Below are 17,507 nucleotides of genomic sequence, written 5' to 3'. Positions count from 1 at the left end.
TGAATAGCTCTGACACATACCATAAAAGAATAGCACAAAGTTTATTCAACATACAAAATTAATAAATACACATTACACACCTTATCAAAATATGCCAGAACATGTGTGAGAACTGCAAAATATCTACTTCAGTCAATACTGGCAATGATAACACAACGCCATGAGATATTACTTATGCTATAAACAGTCTGATGCTAAACTGAAATATACAAAATATTGCCCTTTGACGTAGTGAATGAAAATCTTACAGATGCACATGTTGATGACCTGCCATGCATTCTCTGTAAAAACAAAAGTATATTTGACCCAAAATGCAAAGTAAAACTGAAACAACAATCCCACTATTTTTCTCACTCAGAATCATAATCTACAGTATTATAGATGTGTTGTTGTTGCTTCCATGTCACAGTGGTCAGATGTAATGTTTTGTTAGTCACAGACTCTTGGCTGTAAACACAGACCAGCTTACTTGCAAAAAAAATCTTGTCTTGTAGCTAATGCCTAACTGCATGCTTATGTGAGGTTTAGAATTAATACAGGCAAATCATACATAATCTTTTAAATGTAAAAAGAAAACAAAAAACCAAACACATAATTACAATAGTAACACTTTATGGTACCATAACATGGTGGTATATTCATTATCAAACCTATAAAGCAAAATAAGAAACAAGTCTGCTGCCTAGTTGCATCTGAGCTTGAAAAAAAAAAGATAATATCCACCTCTAAATCTCTGACGTGACACTGATAACTAAATATTAACCAGCATTTTTCATCCCTCCCCCCAATTAAATAAAAACATGCTAAACACTAAGACAAAAACTCCTACATACCAAGAGCTTGGAGCCAGACGGGCATATGTAAACCAAAATAAATATTTTAAGTAACATTCAGTCTGCATTTTAAAGATATTTGATTATTCCAAGCCCTTGATATGTGTCATGTTTTTCTATTTATTGCACCACATATATTGCATAGGATGTAAGCTGTTACCAGCTCCTCATAGCCCAGCCATAACACTGTGTGTGTGTGTGTGTGTAAAAAGAAAATCCTCCACAAAGCTCTGATGCAGATAAATTTGGAACTGAGTAGCAATTTCTTTCAGCTGAATGGTTAGAAGGTCATAAATGCAACTAAAAGGATGCATTTCATGACATCTCCAACATGTACGCCAGCAGGCATTTGTATTTTTACAGGCCTTGATGTGCAAGTGGGATCTTAGCTCTGAGATCATCACAGACCCACTGTGGTATAAAGATTTAAAAAAAAAAACACTCAGGCCAGATATAAACAGTTGTGCTTGTTGCCTCCCAGTAGATGCATCTACTGAGAGATGGGAAATCGATTACCTTGTCAGAGTCTTTCTAGCACTCCTGATTCTCGCTGCAAGTGGAGGTGACCCCAGCCTTGGACAGGAAGAGCTTGCCGCTGGGACAGACGCAGACCTCATAAAGACCCTGAGCGTTTCCAGAAACCCCTCCTTCGCTCAGGGGCAGGCTCGGCATGCGCACAGTCTCAGCATCCAGTACCAGCTGCACGGCAGACAGCATAGAGAGCAAGGACGTTACAAGGAGAACAACAGAGATGCACTAAATCAAAAAGAAAATATCACTGTACTTAATTCTTTCCACTTAAGGCGAGTGCATATAAACACATGACACACAGTATGCTGGGAGGTAGAGGGATGTTCAGTGAGTTCATAAACCCTGCACTGATCCCTAAGGAAAATACAATAAAGAGGATGTGACACTGAGTCCACATTCCTGTGGCAGAAAACCAGAAAATGTGAGCAGTCAAATAACTTTTACTATTATCCGTGACAAGTTCAGTGCAGATTAACACCCAGTTTTCTTCCCCAGAGCAAGAAAAGACACGAGGGTGTGTTATACCCTGCAACTATGGCGTCATATAAATGTGCAACGTTACTGAGAATGCATTAAAAAAGGTCAAAACAGTGCTTCACTCTGCCATTTAGCCACACCACAACAATTTATCCAGTCCTAGATTCAGCCACAATCAATCACCAAAGCTCACTCTAAACAATAACATGGAAACTGCAAACCGCTACACCACAACAGACCTACAGAGCCCAGATAAATGTTTTGTAAGTTAATGAACCCGTTACAGTTGCCAGATGAGGATCTCAGGGATTTTCTTGGCTCTATGAAGAGCTCCTTGTGTTTAACTCTGTCCACAGATACAGTACAGTACAGTACAGTATAATACCAGTGTTCTTAGCTTTACAGCCACACAACGGATATATGTTACATTTTACAACACACCAAAGTAGAAATGTAAAAGCAGAACTGGTCTAATGAGCTCTCTCAGGGTGGAGGTATTTTGGCTGAACAACTCCAACAAATGGAAAAAGCAAAGCTACTGTCAAACTGCACTTGAGTGAGGCTCGCTCGGATGAAAAGCTCCCAGATGTGACTGTGAGAGATTACACAAGCGTGAAGCAGCATGTTGTTCCAAAAGCATACTGTCTATATACCCTTAATCAAAAGAATAAACAGAAGTTGTTGTGTAGAAGACTTCAGGAAGTGAACACAGTTGTTCTTACCAGCCCTATGCTCGACTGCAGGATAACATCCATGTTGGAAGCAGCCTCGATGTTGCCAGCCAGCGCTTTGAGATGAACTCCTTTTGGCGCGTCCATACTGAGGGAGCGGGTAGGAGACTCCAACCTGAAGGAGAGCAACTCATCATAACAAGCGCAGCTTTCATCCACATTATATAATCGAATCCTCTGCAGTTTCACTCTACACAGTCTGCACCTCAGTGGTGACAGGGTGATGTTAAGGGAGGTAAAATTACAGACTTAAGAGTGACCTTGACACTTTGTATTTCTTTAGTGGATGTCAAACATACTTGGCCCGATCAACTGAACATTCTGAATATCTTTCTAATACTTCCACGTGACTTGTAGTGTTCAAATATCTGGTCTGGTTTGACAGTCATTTAAGTCTTGAGCAGCTCGTCACAAAGCTTGTGCAATCATGCTTTCATGATCTTAAGACATATTTTTTAAAACAAATCCATTTTAACTTTTAAAGACAGAGACAATTTTACACACCTTAACCTCTTCACGCCTGGATCACTGCAACAGCCTCTTGTTTTGCCTGAATCAAAAATCTATTATTTGACGCCAGAATACAGAATTCAGTTGCCAGGTGACGTGATCACATCACTCCAGTTTCAGCCTTTGTACACCAGCTCCCAGTATGTTTTAGAAAATATTTGAAGATTTTACTCGTCACTTTTAAGGCTCGTCATGGCCTCTCTCTCAGTTATATCTCCAACATCCTAGTGTGGTACACACCAGGACATACTTTGAGGTTTTTTGTCTGTTCCAGAGGCCTAGCTGAAAACTAAAGGGGGACACAGCGTTTCTGTCAGGGCCCCAAGGCTCTGGAATGGTTTGCCCGAGGAAATCAGGGTGGCCGTGTCGGTGATCTCTTTTAAAGCCCTTCTTAAAACATACTTATATCGGAGAGCCTTTTCTCGATTTTTGAGTTTTAAGTTCATTTAAACTGTCTTTTATTTCCTCAGGTTTATATACCAAAGTGTTTTTATTAGTTCTTTTAGAAGTTCTTGTTTTTGTGTCTTGTTCGTTTATTAACATGTAAAGCACTTTGTAACTCTATTTTGAAAATCCGTTATAAATAAAGATTATGACTATTATGATTATTATTATACCCACCGATCTGACAAAAAGCCAGTGGAGTATATAGGAAAGTATCCTCCTTGGTAACCTACCTGTCTATAGTAGACCCACTTCATCAACTGCACCACTGATTATCCAACAATATGACCCATACAAGATGGCTGAGATACTCACCTCAGGTCTTTCAGCAGTTCAGATTTCAGCAGTGGCACCTCCACTGAATGCTGGAACAATGCTCCTTCAGGTCCTGATGAAGAAAGAGACACTTCAGAGGTGGACTCAAGGTGCATAACAGAACACACACATGTAGCCTGATCTGATATAATCATGTGCAATATTTTTTAATACACTCTTAAAAGCTCTGATGATATGTTCATCACTGGAATAGCCTGCACAGTTTCTGTGATTTCCAAATTTCCTGCTATCTTGCAGTCAAAATAGACCAAAATAAGGGATAAAAATAATATGCAACTACTTGAAATGAGCATCTAATGAGCTGTTAGACATCTGCTGCGTTTGAGCAAAACATTTAAATGTTTACCCATGCTAATAGCGTGGCTCCAGAGATGCTGGTCTGTTGATCAGTACACAACTTTGATCCAGACTGAAATATCTTATAACTATTATATAAATGGTATCAAGTTTAGTAGACATTCATGGTCCCCAGAGGATGAATACCGACTCTGATAAGAAAAGATTATCTCATCTTATTCTCCCTGGTTTTACCCCTAGCACCAACAGTATGCCACATTTTTGAGCCTTTAGTGAAATAACCATTTTGTGTTTTTTGTGCTAATGCTAACATGCTAAAGACAAATGGTGCATCTCAGAGTCAAGGATTCTTCCTCGGTCAGGTTCCTACAGAGGTTAGGAGAGACTCCTTCCTGGCATTCGGTGAACACACATTAGAACAGGCTAGCGAGTGCCCAGGTGTGTCATTGAAGAGGCTCCACCTTCATTTAAGGTAAACTGTGCACGAGGAATTGTGGGTACTACATGCCCACTGAGGATACACACATGCATCCTTGAAAATTCTCTCAAGGAAGGACTCAGTTCCAGCAGAATTCAAAGGATCCTTGACACTGGAACAGTCCTTAAGTGGGATTTGATCACTTGACTTTGTAAGAACAGTAGCCTAAACCTGATTCACGCCAGGATGTTAGACTCCTTATCGGGTGCATGTTAGCATGAGGACTTTAACATTTAGCTCAAAGAGCTGTCTGTACAGTCTCACAGAGCTGCCTGTGTGGCTGTACTCTCAGTCATGTTTTCACTGTACATTGCTTCATTTTATATGAAGCTTGTTTTTGAAAAGTAAGAGCAGGCTACTCTCTGTGGAGCACAGTGACCTCGGGCATAATGAGGCTATCAGCTGACACTCCCTTCATCATTAATCAGCCGTCAGAGTGTGGTCAGTGACCCACAACACAATCAATACACACACTGGACACTGAGAGACAGTAAGGGAAAGCAGGACAGAACATATAACGTGGATGGCTCAGCCTGATAGCCAGTAATACTGTTTCTTTCATTGCTTGGTTGTATGATATGACATACTGTGTGGTACTGAGGTGTGATATTCTTTTGTTGGCTCAAAACTGTAGATGAAAAGACGCTTGATTGGAATAGATAACTGAGTTTCTAAATTGGTGCAATTTAGAGATATCCACACACTCAACTGTATTCATGAATGATTACAGAAATGACTTCATCTGTCTTTGTCCTTGGCTGCTGGATTGTTGCACAGATACCTGCCATCAAACCAAATTACTCCTGTTGAGTTCACATCTGTTGTCAATATTATTTTTTTTTTCCAAATCTGAAAAAAAAAAACAAAAAAAATCGCCACAAGGTGTGCAGTATTTCCATGGAAACAGCAGGTGGCAGCCGTTGGAATACCTGTGACTCGTAGTTTGTCTGGTCCAATCACAGCCTGGTCGCCATCTGCAGTGAACAGCATGTTGTCATTGTGGGAGTTAATGAGCAGATTCCGAGCGTGTCCCTGAGCCTCTTTTGGGCCTGCAACAACAAAAACAACAGCAAGAATACCTGAAGGGGTTTGGCAATGTTACATGGAGATAAAAGAGTCAAAATCAAATCTTTCTCTTCCTGTTTTACTTTTCAAATCTGCAGTGCTGCGAGAATATAATGAGGCATGCTTTGTTGTGTGACAATTTCAAATTTCCTCACAGGAAGTGGCAAAATAAAAGAAATGTATAGATTAAAAATGTGTAAATTCACAAGATAAATCAGTGACCATACTGCTCAAACTGGCAGGTGACATATCTGAGGTCTTTTGACTTTAGCCCTCTCTACATTAATCCTCACAGCCCTGTGAGAGGTAAATCTAAAGGAGGTAGATCAGCAAGCGAGATATTTAACCCACTTTATCACCTACAACTGTGAACCGGCATGTCATCTCCTCTAACAAGCATTTTACTTTTATTCACAGAGGGCTGAGAGGATGCAGGCTATGCTTTTTACGGCTTAATGATCAAGGACACATAATGGCACCGTGGAACACGGCAATTAGCTGGGTCATTTGTTGGCCTTTTAATTATGACAAAACACTCCAATGCAGCCGTTGGTGAGCCATAAAAGACGCACAAATATGATCCTCCACAGGCCCCGGGCCCTCTGCGTAATATAGAACGACCTAGAAGCAATGGTAGACAGAGGAATGTTGCATTTAATGGATTTTAAATGGAAATCGAAGAGAATATAAATGGAAAGATGGCTTCTTGTCACTGTTAATGTTAGATGAGAAATTGCTGCAGGACAAGTGCATGAATGACTTTACTATCGCCCTCATACATCAGTGGGATACTTTGTTATGCATGAGTGCTCTATGTGTCTCTCTGTGTGTACATGTGTCCTCTTTCAGGGCCCTTACCCACAGATATCCGCCCCGTGACATCACCGTTTTCATTGCGGGCATTAAGGGAAACATTTTCCGATGAGTGCACTAGAAGTGAAGAGTCCTGGAAAAAAGGGAGGGGGAAAGGCAATTTTAACATGCTGCATATGTCCAACTGATACACATTTGTAACATAGAGATTAGAGAATAGAAATCAGTTTTTTTTATGTAAAAGAATATTTAATATTTTCACAACTTGGTTGAAATTAGATCAGGTTAGTTTATGACCAAATGCCTGTGGAACTGACATTCCCAACAGCCTTAGTTCTATTGTGTAGCTGTACTTTTTTGTGCTAATTAGAAAATGTTAGCTCAACTGAGATGGTGAACATGGTAAACATTAAACCCTCTAAACACCACCATGTTACCATTGCTCTTGTGAGCATGTTTGCACGCTGACATTATCATTTAGCACCACTGTGCTTAAGTACAGCCTCACAGAGCCACTAACATGGCTGGAGACTCTTGCTTTGTCTTTTTTGTTTTGGATTGCCGCCTTTGATTTGGGAGTGAGTTGCTGCCCCAAGCAGAGGAGTTAAAGTATCTCAGGTCTTGTTCACCAAGTGAGGGTAGAATGGAGCATGAGATGGTCAGCGGTCTGCAGTGATGTGGGCGCTGTGCCGGACCATTGTGGTGAAGAGGGAGCTGAGCCGGAGGGAAAAGCTTTCAATTTACTGGTCCATCTATGTCCCAACCCTCACCTATGGTCATGAGCTCTGGGTAGTGACCAAAAGAATGATATTGCGGATACAAGCAGTCAAAATAAGTTTCCTCCGTGGGGTGTCTGGGCTCAGCCTTAGAGATAGGGTAATGAGCTCTGACACCCAGAAGGAGCTCGGAGTAGAGCCGCTGCTCCTATATGTTGAAAGGGGCCAGTTTTGGTGGATCAGGCATCTGATCAGGATGCCTCCTCGGCACCTCCCATTAAAGGTATTCTGGGTATGTTTTACTGGTAGGAGGCCTCGACCCAGGACAGCTGGAGGGATTGCATATATCATCTGGCCTGGAAACGCCTTGGAGTCCCCCAGGAGGAGCTGGAAAGCGTTGCAGGGGAGAGGGACGTCTGGGGTGCTTTGCTCAGCCGGCTGTCCCCACAACCCGGCCCCGGATAAGCGGTTGAAAATGGATGGAGACTTACATTATAAAGATCCTTTATTAATGACTTAACATTTAAGATCATCCTGCTGAAGGAGGTTATACAACAACCAGAGAGACTTTTCAACCTATAAATTTGGTTGAAATGAAAATTGTGTTGACGATATTTTAGATGTCTAACGACATAAGAATTTCACGTTGTGTGGATGCTAACATTATGACATTTTGCAGATGTTGGGTTTTGTTCTCCATACCTAAATGTTGTTATGCTAGTTCAAAGTGATGTTGGCATGAGATGTTGGATTTTCGTTGCTTGACAATCAGTGTCATCTGTCGTCAGCATGCTACGTCAAATTGACAGTAGCATCAGGCGTTGTCCTGACAAGGAATTTTGGTAACCTGACGTCAACCTAAATTAAGTGTCTAATGACGTTGGTGGCCAGCTTTGTGGAAAATGGTACAGATTTTTACACAAATATTAGCAGAAGATAAGACACCAGGTGAGTGGGACATGATTATAAAAAGCTTTTATAAAATGTTTAAATGAGGCGACCTTAACAATAAATCACCACTGCTCCTCTGCAGCTGTCAGGAAGCCCCATTAACAACAATAATCTAAGAAACTAACTTTCATGTGGAAGGTGAGGTGGTGGCTCACTAAATCCTGAATCTCATTAGACGTCCATAGATTACATTAGAGAAAGTGTCCGTCCATAAATGAGGAATACATTACCTTTTTAATGAGGCCCATAAAGAAGAAAGAATGCTAAAAAATTGCTGCTATGAGCAAGAAAAGCCATAACATGTAAACAACTGCAGCAAAGTGTTCCCATCTGCTGCTAGCAGGCGGGCCATAAACTACTTTCCACCACAAATATCCCTGAGGTTAATGGGGAGCTCGCAGAACCACCACGTGCACGGTGCGGGACTGCCAAATCCAGTTTATTCTGACACATCTCCCAAAAAAAAGTACAGTCAGAAATATGCAGTTCATTCACTACAGCTGGATAAAGACTGCTTGAGTGTCTGCAAGAAATTAGATTTAGATGATGACAGGACGTGTAGTCCTCACAGATCCAACTCACAATCAAGTTTTAAGTTTTGTAAACAGTGAGATGCAATAATGGCCAGGCTGTTGGGCCACTTAGCTGAGCAAACAGAAGTTTGAGAATTATCTTGGAAGACGATACAAAGAGGGAGGAAAGCCAGACAGGGAGGAAAAGAGGAATAGCAGAGTGGAGAGGCAGCTGGGAAGACAAGCGAGAAAAGTGTGTGTTCTTGATTATCTTACTTCTCTGGAGTGGATCTCCTCAGCGTAGATGGGGAAAAGAAACTCAGACTCCCCCTCGTCTAGCTTGACCCCGTCTGAGTTTACTTGTAGGAGTCCCATTCCTTCCTACAACCAAAATGAAGACACACATATGTTCAGATAAAGATGCAGCAAGGAAGGTTTAACACCAAAATTACAATCTGCAAGTAAAGCTGAATAAAAGTATGCAAAGTAAGAATCCAAAATATGGTAGGCTGGGAGTTAAAATTGTGTCTTCCAGTCACTTCGTTATGTTTCCAAGAGTGAAATGTTCCCTGTAGGACTAAACCAACCAGCTGATTTAGCTGTGCAGGCACTTCGCAGCAGTGTGTGTGTCCATGAGTGTGTGTGTGTAGGTTTGTGGCATCCTTTTTTCTGCTTCTGCATAAATCCATGGTTGCCATCTGGACTTGAGACAGAAAGCTGACAAGACTCCATGAAATAAGAAACACAAACTATCCTGCTTAGACAGCCAAGTATCCGTTAACGATAGACAATACCACTGTTTCCACTGCTGATAATAATAAGCAGGGTCACCAGGTTGGTTTGAACTTAGGATGTGACACTGATAAATTATACTAAAGATTTATATGGAGAGGGGGAGAAACTATTCCAGCTGAAAATACAGACTGCCAAGGTGAGTCATGCGTACCGTGTTGAACCACATCACCCTGAGGATCCAGATGGTGAGGGCGAAGTTGACCACCAGGATGATGATGAGCAGCAGGACAAACAGGTAGAGGCAGCGCTTCCTCCAGCCATAGATGCCGATCTTGTAGACGTGTTCGGGCACCGGCCTGGGCGAGCTGCTGCCCTGGGTGGTGGTGACATACTGCTCCCGCACCATCTGCTGGCTGGGCACATCGCGGGAAGGCAGGTACATGGGCAACAGAAACAGATGTTTAAGAAGAAATAGAAAAAAACACATAAAGACATACTGCTCCTTTGTGCTGTTCAGTGAATATGGACATAACATGCTACAGAGTCACAGAGAGAATTATTTTGACAAAACCAACACTGTATTTAAATCTGCAATAACATTTTTTGGCCACTTGGGGGCCAACGAGACAACATAATGACATATTATCACATTTTTTAGTTCATGCGCAAAACGTTGCTTATTTACACATCAAGCAGTTACAGAACATAAATGTTCTCTTTTTTAGATCCGATTGTGGTCTACACCATCACCTGAGGGAAATACCTTAAGTTAAGATTTTCCATAAAGTCCTAGTTGAGGTTTCCTCAAAATAAAATCAGTTGCACAAAACACCCTGAAGTCTTCTCGTTAAGGTTTCCATAAAATGTATTTAAGGATTTCCCTTTGTCTTGGTCTTTTACTTAAGGAAGCTAGACCATTGCACAAAAGACCTTAGCAACCATAGCAAGGTAAAAAAACAAACAAAAAAACCCATTAGGTATCTCTGACTCTATTTCAAGTGCAACATGATGGAGTTTATGGTGATGAATGAAAAAAACTAGAGCACCCCGAGAAGAATCTTCTGTGACCAGGAAAACCTGTTGGATATGCTTCTGATTTAACAATTTTCTTGCTTTGTAGTTTGTGCTTCTATGATTGTATTCCTCCAGAAGTGTAATCTCTTCCTTCTCTGACCAATATGACCAATTTTCTTGTCTCCCACTATCACTTCTACTACCCGTTTTTTTACTGTCTAACTATGAGCCAACTTTGTGAGACAATAACAGGCATCACAAGTGTGAGTCCAAACAAACAATTTTCATGGGAACAGTAAAATCATTTTTAACGCAATAAATGAGTTTATGTTTTTCCTTGACAAAAGAAACCTTTCAAGGGATTCTTTGCAAGTCCCTCAACAAAGAAGAAATTAAGCCTCAAGTGTCATACTTGAGGAGAAAACATAAGGTGTTTTGTGCAACCAGTCCTGGGCTTTTAAGCTGCTAAATGCTGCACTGTTGCCGAATTGCTACTCAGTAGTTTGGCTCGATTCGCTTTTGGCATCAGATGGTTCTCTCGATTTTGTTTTTCACTGCAGATAGTATGCTCTCAATGTGGGTGGGATTCTTAGCTAAACATCATAGCGATGCTGCATGAAATTGCTGTGACATCAGCTTCACCTCAACACAAACACAATGTGTACTCTTGCTGGATCTTTTTATCAGCATCCAAACAGAGGAACGTCTGTACTTCATCAGTTAACCACAGGGTTTTTCAGGATGCCTTTTTAAAAAAATCTCATGTTTTAAAAACTCTGAGTCAAGTGAATAAAAAAACTGTGGTCTCAACTGATGGCTTGGCTTTTTAAAAAGGGACAGGTTCACCAGTGATATCACATATTAACTGTTTCACAAGTGACATTTTTCTCTGACCAACTGGTGGTCTGCAGTCTTTAACTCCACTTTCAATATATTGGCTAAGCGTTCTTGGAACCTCAACTGGGCTGATACCAAAAAAGTGCCAGGTACTATCCACAACCTTTGTCAATAGAAAACCAAAAAAAAAAAACAATGGTTACGAGTGAGTCGAGCTGTACCTTACCATACAGTAGAAACGCAGCATGTGTTCACCAGCTAACCTCTTCTTTGTCCATTTTTTTCATACTTCATACTTTCCTCTTGCCTCAGCCCAATCCTAATTTCAGATCTTAAATTGCTCCTTTTCCTCTCTCACTGCAGTAATCTGTATTAGTCTAAAATAGTCAGCTCTTTAGATAACAGTAAGATCTAAAAGAAAGAAAAGAAAGAAATTTCAGGAATTTGTCTCTGCTCAAATTCGCGTCCCAACTCTGTGTATTTTATCTGTTCTCAGACTTGAGAAACTTCTGAGAAACCTATGAGCACAGCAAAAGAACTGCTGATGTGTTCTTTAGCTCCTTATTGCTCCTTAAACGGGGTTTAAGAGAAACAGATCAGAATTTAGTCATCTCCAAATAAGAAGTAGATTTATATCTAAAAGACAAAGACTATTGTGAGCAGCAAAATTTTCCTTTGCGTGAGCAGGTGGTGTACAGTTTGTGTTGATAGCTTTCTTGCCAAAAACAGGTGTCTGCTGAGGTCAAAATTACTCAATTAAGGTGGTTAGAGGGAAACAGAACAGTAACTTTACAGGCTGGAAAACCAAAATTAGCTAGAAGTTGCTATAAATCTCTGCAGAGTTGAGGGCAACAGCAGCGATGGGTTTTAATTTTCTGTTCTGTTCTCAAGAAGCCTCTTACACTCTTTTTTAATATGGGAATATTTCATCATAGAAGCTTTAAGTATGATTATAAAGTCTGTAGTCACAGTGACTACTAACATATTCATACTTATTGCACTGTGTTGCCAGTTCAAGAGGAGATCCACCTTTTCATTTAGCCTACTTAGCTTCCAGTACACTGTTTCATAAATCTAGTATCTACATTATATACATAAAAAAGGGAAAGCAACAGATGTTTTCTATTGGTTTGGTCTTTGCTGTCTGTATCAGATGATGAGGTTGATTTCCATCTCTGACATGCAGCTTTTACACTTCCTTTAAAATCTGAATTCACCATATTCACTTCAAGCCTTTGTATATTTAATTGTATGCATACCAGCTGTTTGATTGCTCCTCTTAACAATCCCTTGTTCACACAGTGCACAATATATCATTCATGAGCTCAGAGCTTGTGCACAGAACCAGTGGATATCTGGCTCTTTGCGCCAACGGAAAAGTTGATGGAATTTCCAGCATTTTTTCAAAAAGTCAAACGGCAAAGGAAAATGCCACTTATTACAGAGCAGAGGCGGAACATTCTGGCTCCACAGCAGCAGGCTATCAGTGACAAAAATCACCGAGATGAATGTTAGCGTTTACCACAGCAAGTCCTACAAGTTATGACGCCAATAGTGGTTTTCTGTATTCAGCTCATGTGAGAGCAAGCAGAGCTCCAACTGCAGGGCTGCAGAACCTGCGAGCGAGCCCCCCAGTCAGCACATTTGGACCATCTGACAATGTGTCAACAGGGAACCTCAGGGAGATATTTCACAACGACACGGGGAGTGTGTGTTTGAGCACAGTGGAGCCAAGGACCACGCAGCCTCACACAGGGCCACAGAGAGGGGAGCAGTGTCACTCTCTGTTGAATAATCTGAATTAATAACCAACGCAGGCTGCAGAAAAAGCTGTTTTCACTGAGGACAAGGCCTGGAGGAAATGCTGTTGGTTGTAGATTATTACGAGTCAATAAAACACCCAGGGCAGGCAGAAACAAAGACAGACTGCAGCTTTCTCCAAGCAACAACCTGCTCCACATCTTTATCAATTCTTTAGAGCTGCAACATCTAAACTTTATAGGAAAAGTTATCTGAACAAAGATGTATTTAGGTTGTCTCAGCAGTGTTTTCTGAACCTGCCAGGGACTCAGACTCAGTAGCCAGGCTGATTTACATACGGGACAGATGTTGCGTCTTACTGCCACAGTAAAGACGTTCTCCATCATGTTAAAGGAGCTGCTTAACAAACCAAAAAGTCATTCTTCTTTGACATTGACAGATGTTCAGCCGGGCACATCATCTTGCCATGACTCCCGTGTGATACGAGCACACAGACTCTGCATACAGCCCCTACTGTATGAGCAAACTCTATAAATAATGGAGTAAATATCATTCCGCCTTCGCAGCAAGGGGCGATGAATAAAAGCAAACTCGCTCGCTGCTGGGGTCTGAACTCACTGAGGTCCAGGAGGTGTAAGGGAGCCGATAATAAAGGCCCATAGTCTCCGCAGCTCGTTTCTTGCTGTTTGCAGTAAACACTGGGAGGAGACGTGTTGGCATAAAAGGCTGAGAGTATTTCTATGACCGAACCTGCCTCTCCACAGGACCTGTCACATGGCCTGCGAGCCCAGCTGTGATGAATAGCCCTTATTCCACAACCAAACAAATGAATCTTGCCTGAAAAGAGGAAAAAATGACTTTGTGCCATTTCCACATGGGAGAGGAGATCAAGGGTTGATAAGTAGTAGGTGATGTGAAATGCTCATTTTACCCTGCATCTCACCGTATTTTTATGTGATGAAATCGTAGTTGTGAGAGTGAGTCATGATGACAAACTGAATCTCTTACAGTGAGGGTGTGTGCTGCAACATGGCATTGCTTAGCTAGTTTAATCAACATGGATTCAGTTGGGGTTCTCGACCGAGGCTCAAAAGAGGACTAAGATTAATCAGTGTCTGTTAAATTGACCGATTCCAATATCCCTATACCTATTAACAACCACAGATCATTTGCGTGTTAACACGTTGATCAGCCCACTCTGAGCAAATGAGCGGTGAGGGTGGAAGAGCTCTGGGTTTGTTCATTACATTGGTAATGAATTTGATCTAACCCAGTCTAATTACTTTAAATGAAAGCATTAAGAGGCCTCTGTACTTGAGCAGCAGTGGGAGGAGGAGGCAGCTTTGAGGCCGGATCTCAAAGAGGCGTCTTCCAGCTCCGGTTTGTTTTACCACCAGCCCTTCAGCCACAGACTGCTCCCTCCATAGCAACCCAAATAAACATACCCCGAACAGTCTCGCTGCTCAAGTGCCAGGAATGCTCGATATATGAGGCTTTATGATCGGAAATAGAATCTGACCTTGGAGAGAAAATAGTTTTTATTGGGTCTGTGCTTTTTTTAAGCCTCCTGGTGATTGAAAACTGGTTGTTTAAAATGAGTCAGTCTAAAACTTTAAAGCAGGTATGGATCCTATACCACAAGAGAGACAAGTTTCAAAGGCGCTGTAGACCTCTAACACAATCCCCCGCTCCCAAAGATGAAGAGCACTCAGTTCAGTTCTGTTAGCAGGGCAATTTTTAAAGGGGCACCCTCTCAATTAACCTTAAACAAGTGATGCTCCCTGCCTGGCTCCGTCTCTGACCTCTGGATGAGAGCAAGGGCCGAGCCGGACAGGCGAACTGCTTGCCTAAAATCCACAGGGATCCGGCTGTAATTGAGAATCCAGGCTTCCCTCTGAGCCGAGGCTTGACCTGACCGAATGCCAAAAGTTTCAGTGAGTTAGGGAAAAGCTCAAATTGTGTAGCTGGAGGACGTTCGCAGAGGAATACTCAGAGGAGCTTGCTGTGAGGACGGATCGAAAGCTGAGCGCAGGGCTGAAGTTTCTGTCTGTGTCTAGTGAGTAGCCGGCGTCATGGCTCCACTCTGCTGTGATGCCTTAACTTCTAAAAATAGGACATGGCATTGTGAACTAAATTTAAAAAAGCACAGGACACACACACACACACACACACACACACACACACACACACACACACACACACACACACACACTATGGGTATAACTAATGGAATGATAAGACACTGGAGTATTGCTCTCACAGAAAACATTAGGTGCTCTTTCACTGAAGTTATTTTTGTGTTCCAATATTGCTGGCCATGTATGGTAAAACTGCAGACAGCTGGCAACCTAAAACACTTTTTCCAAACCCCAAACTACTTCTGTGAAGGACTACAAAGTGATCACAGCACAACAGAAGACACAAAACACATTTAAAGATATTGTGCAGTAGGTCAAAGGTTGCTATTATGAAAACATGATCTCAAGACGAAGTAATGAAAGAAGCAAAACGCCACAGAGTATTTATGAAAGGAAAAGGCAGGCTACTCACCGTTGTGTGTTCAGGCACAGCAGTCCTCTTTCCTACGCAACAGTAAGCAGAGCTCGAGCTGGTACGAGCAGCTTGAGAAGCAGCAGTGCTTGAGCCCCTCACACGTCTGTCAGCCACTCAACAGCTGCGTGCCATAAATCCAGCTCTGGAAGTGCCCCGGCTAATCACCACGAGACGGCGCTCCCACTCCCCTGTATACCCACTCTGACTCCCTCTGCCTTTTTAGCCTTCCTGCAGACATTTGAATATCATCAGCGTGTATGAGAGAGACACAGAGAGGAGGAAGAGGAGGAGGAGGAGGAGGGAGGAGAATTAACTATCAGTGGTGAGGTTCAATCTCTCTCACACACACACACAGAGAGAAACCATCCATAATGAGCAGAGGCAGTTGTTTGTCATGCATACCAGTGAGTCACTTTCACTGCCCAGCCCAGAGCTCGGTGCAGTCCAGTCTAATTTGAGACTTCAGTCATGGCTCTCAACATAAAGTTAAGCTGGTCTTTCAGATAGCTGCGCCGGGTGACAGGCAGCAGGATGGGCGGACCTTGAAGAGGGCAGTTAGTAAGTCAGAGTGGCAGAAGAGACAGGCAGCAAACACAGCGTATTAATAGACAGGAAGGGGGGGGTGAAGGTTGTTGAAATGGAAATTGTTGGAGTCATGGTGTTGAATTATTACAATCACAAAACACAGCTCATTTTCAGAACTTCTGCTGTGTATTTTTGGTGAACAAATATCAATAACTCTAGGTCATCATTCAATATAAGTAAAATATACAATGTTCATGCTGTTATGAAGCATCACAAACTGGCTATGGGAAAGTGATGAGGGAGATTTACTTCAAACTAATGTTACACACAAACACACAAACAAACAATAGAGTGGGTAGATCAGCAACAAAAGCACTGCAAGGATATACAGCATGTGTGCTGTACAGGTGTTGAAGGTGCAGAACCAAAATAACAGGATGCAGGATGGCTGTCAGCTGAAGGAAGGAAGAGAAACAGCGAGCACATTTATAGCTGGGAGGGACCAGATGAGTCTAATCAGCTGACGATCCTCCCGTGTCAGCCAACTGACTGCTGAGGTTGGATGTGTAAAATTACCTTTTTATCATTCTTGTCAATACGTAACATTTAAAGGCCGTGCACTCTTGACAAGTGGCAACCTCCAGGGATGAAAAATGAAGCCAACATGGAAGTGCCAAAAACTGCAGTTCTTTGAATGAGGCAGGCTCCAGAGGCAGATCAATCCCCACAGACCTCCATATTAAAATGTCCACATTAACATCAGAAACAAACATGTTAACAGCCTGGAACAAAAAAAAACCCCCCAGCTAATTTCATGACAACTGTACGATAACTCACCCCTTAACATTTTATTAAAGTTCCACATATTTAAGGGCCTTATATCCAGAGCACATATTTTAAGCTCTGGATATAAGGCGGGGCGGAACAGTGTCCAGACTGATACAAAGAGTGAAACAGAAAGTTGAGCTCACATCATCAGGCTGAACTCGACTTCAAAATGGGAGTCCAAAAACCAATGGGTGACGTTACGGTAGCTCATCCATTGTTTGTTTTTTTACAGTAAATAGATCAACCCTGACAAAATGTCAAACATTTATTAAAATTGAAACTGAAGTGCATTGAACACTGTGTTGTGTTACACAAGCGTACTACCCTTTAAAATGGCCAGGTTTATTGGCATGGAAAACAGATTAACACTGCCAAAGCAAGTGTAAAATAAAAACAAAATTTGTATGTACAAGAAGTAAGGATCTACTAGATATTAATTCATGTTGATGCTGATTGGGTAACACCTCTGACATGCTCTCCAAACAAGGGGAAACATACTTCAAACCCAGTTTACACCATTTGAAGGTGACGTCAAACCACAAAACTACAGCAAAGCGGTC

The 17,507-nt window shown here is 41.8% G+C and overlaps 1 protein-coding gene across 2 annotated transcripts; it reads right to left on the bottom strand.

Annotated features, from left to right (window-relative positions):
• Positions 1–22: 22 nt before the first annotated feature.
• Positions 23–15,830, bottom strand: sgcg (sarcoglycan, gamma). 2 transcript variants are annotated; one of them, XM_049575760.1, is made up of 8 exons: positions 15,592–15,830; positions 9,641–9,838; positions 8,971–9,075; positions 6,561–6,648; positions 5,567–5,686; positions 3,842–3,914; positions 2,564–2,687; positions 23–1,532 (listed from the first exon to the last, which is right to left on the bottom strand). In XM_049575760.1, exons 2-8 carry the CDS (start codon positions 9,833–9,835, stop codon positions 1,365–1,367), a joined length of 873 nt encoding a protein of 290 aa, XP_049431717.1. In that variant the 5' UTR covers positions 9,836–9,838; positions 15,592–15,830; the 3' UTR covers positions 23–1,364. The 2 variants fall into 2 exon arrangements, with proteins under 2 accessions (XP_049431717.1, XP_049431716.1); XM_049575759.1 differs by having other exon boundaries at positions 9,641–9,842; positions 15,592–15,828.
• Positions 15,831–17,507: the final 1,677 nt, after the last annotated feature.

This window comes from Epinephelus fuscoguttatus, linkage group LG5 (genome assembly GCF_011397635.1).
Source record: "Epinephelus fuscoguttatus linkage group LG5, E.fuscoguttatus.final_Chr_v1".
Classification (NCBI taxonomy): Eukaryota; Metazoa; Chordata; class Actinopteri; order Perciformes; family Serranidae; genus Epinephelus; species Epinephelus fuscoguttatus.
This window is presented reverse-complemented; position numbering and strand designations above follow the sequence as displayed.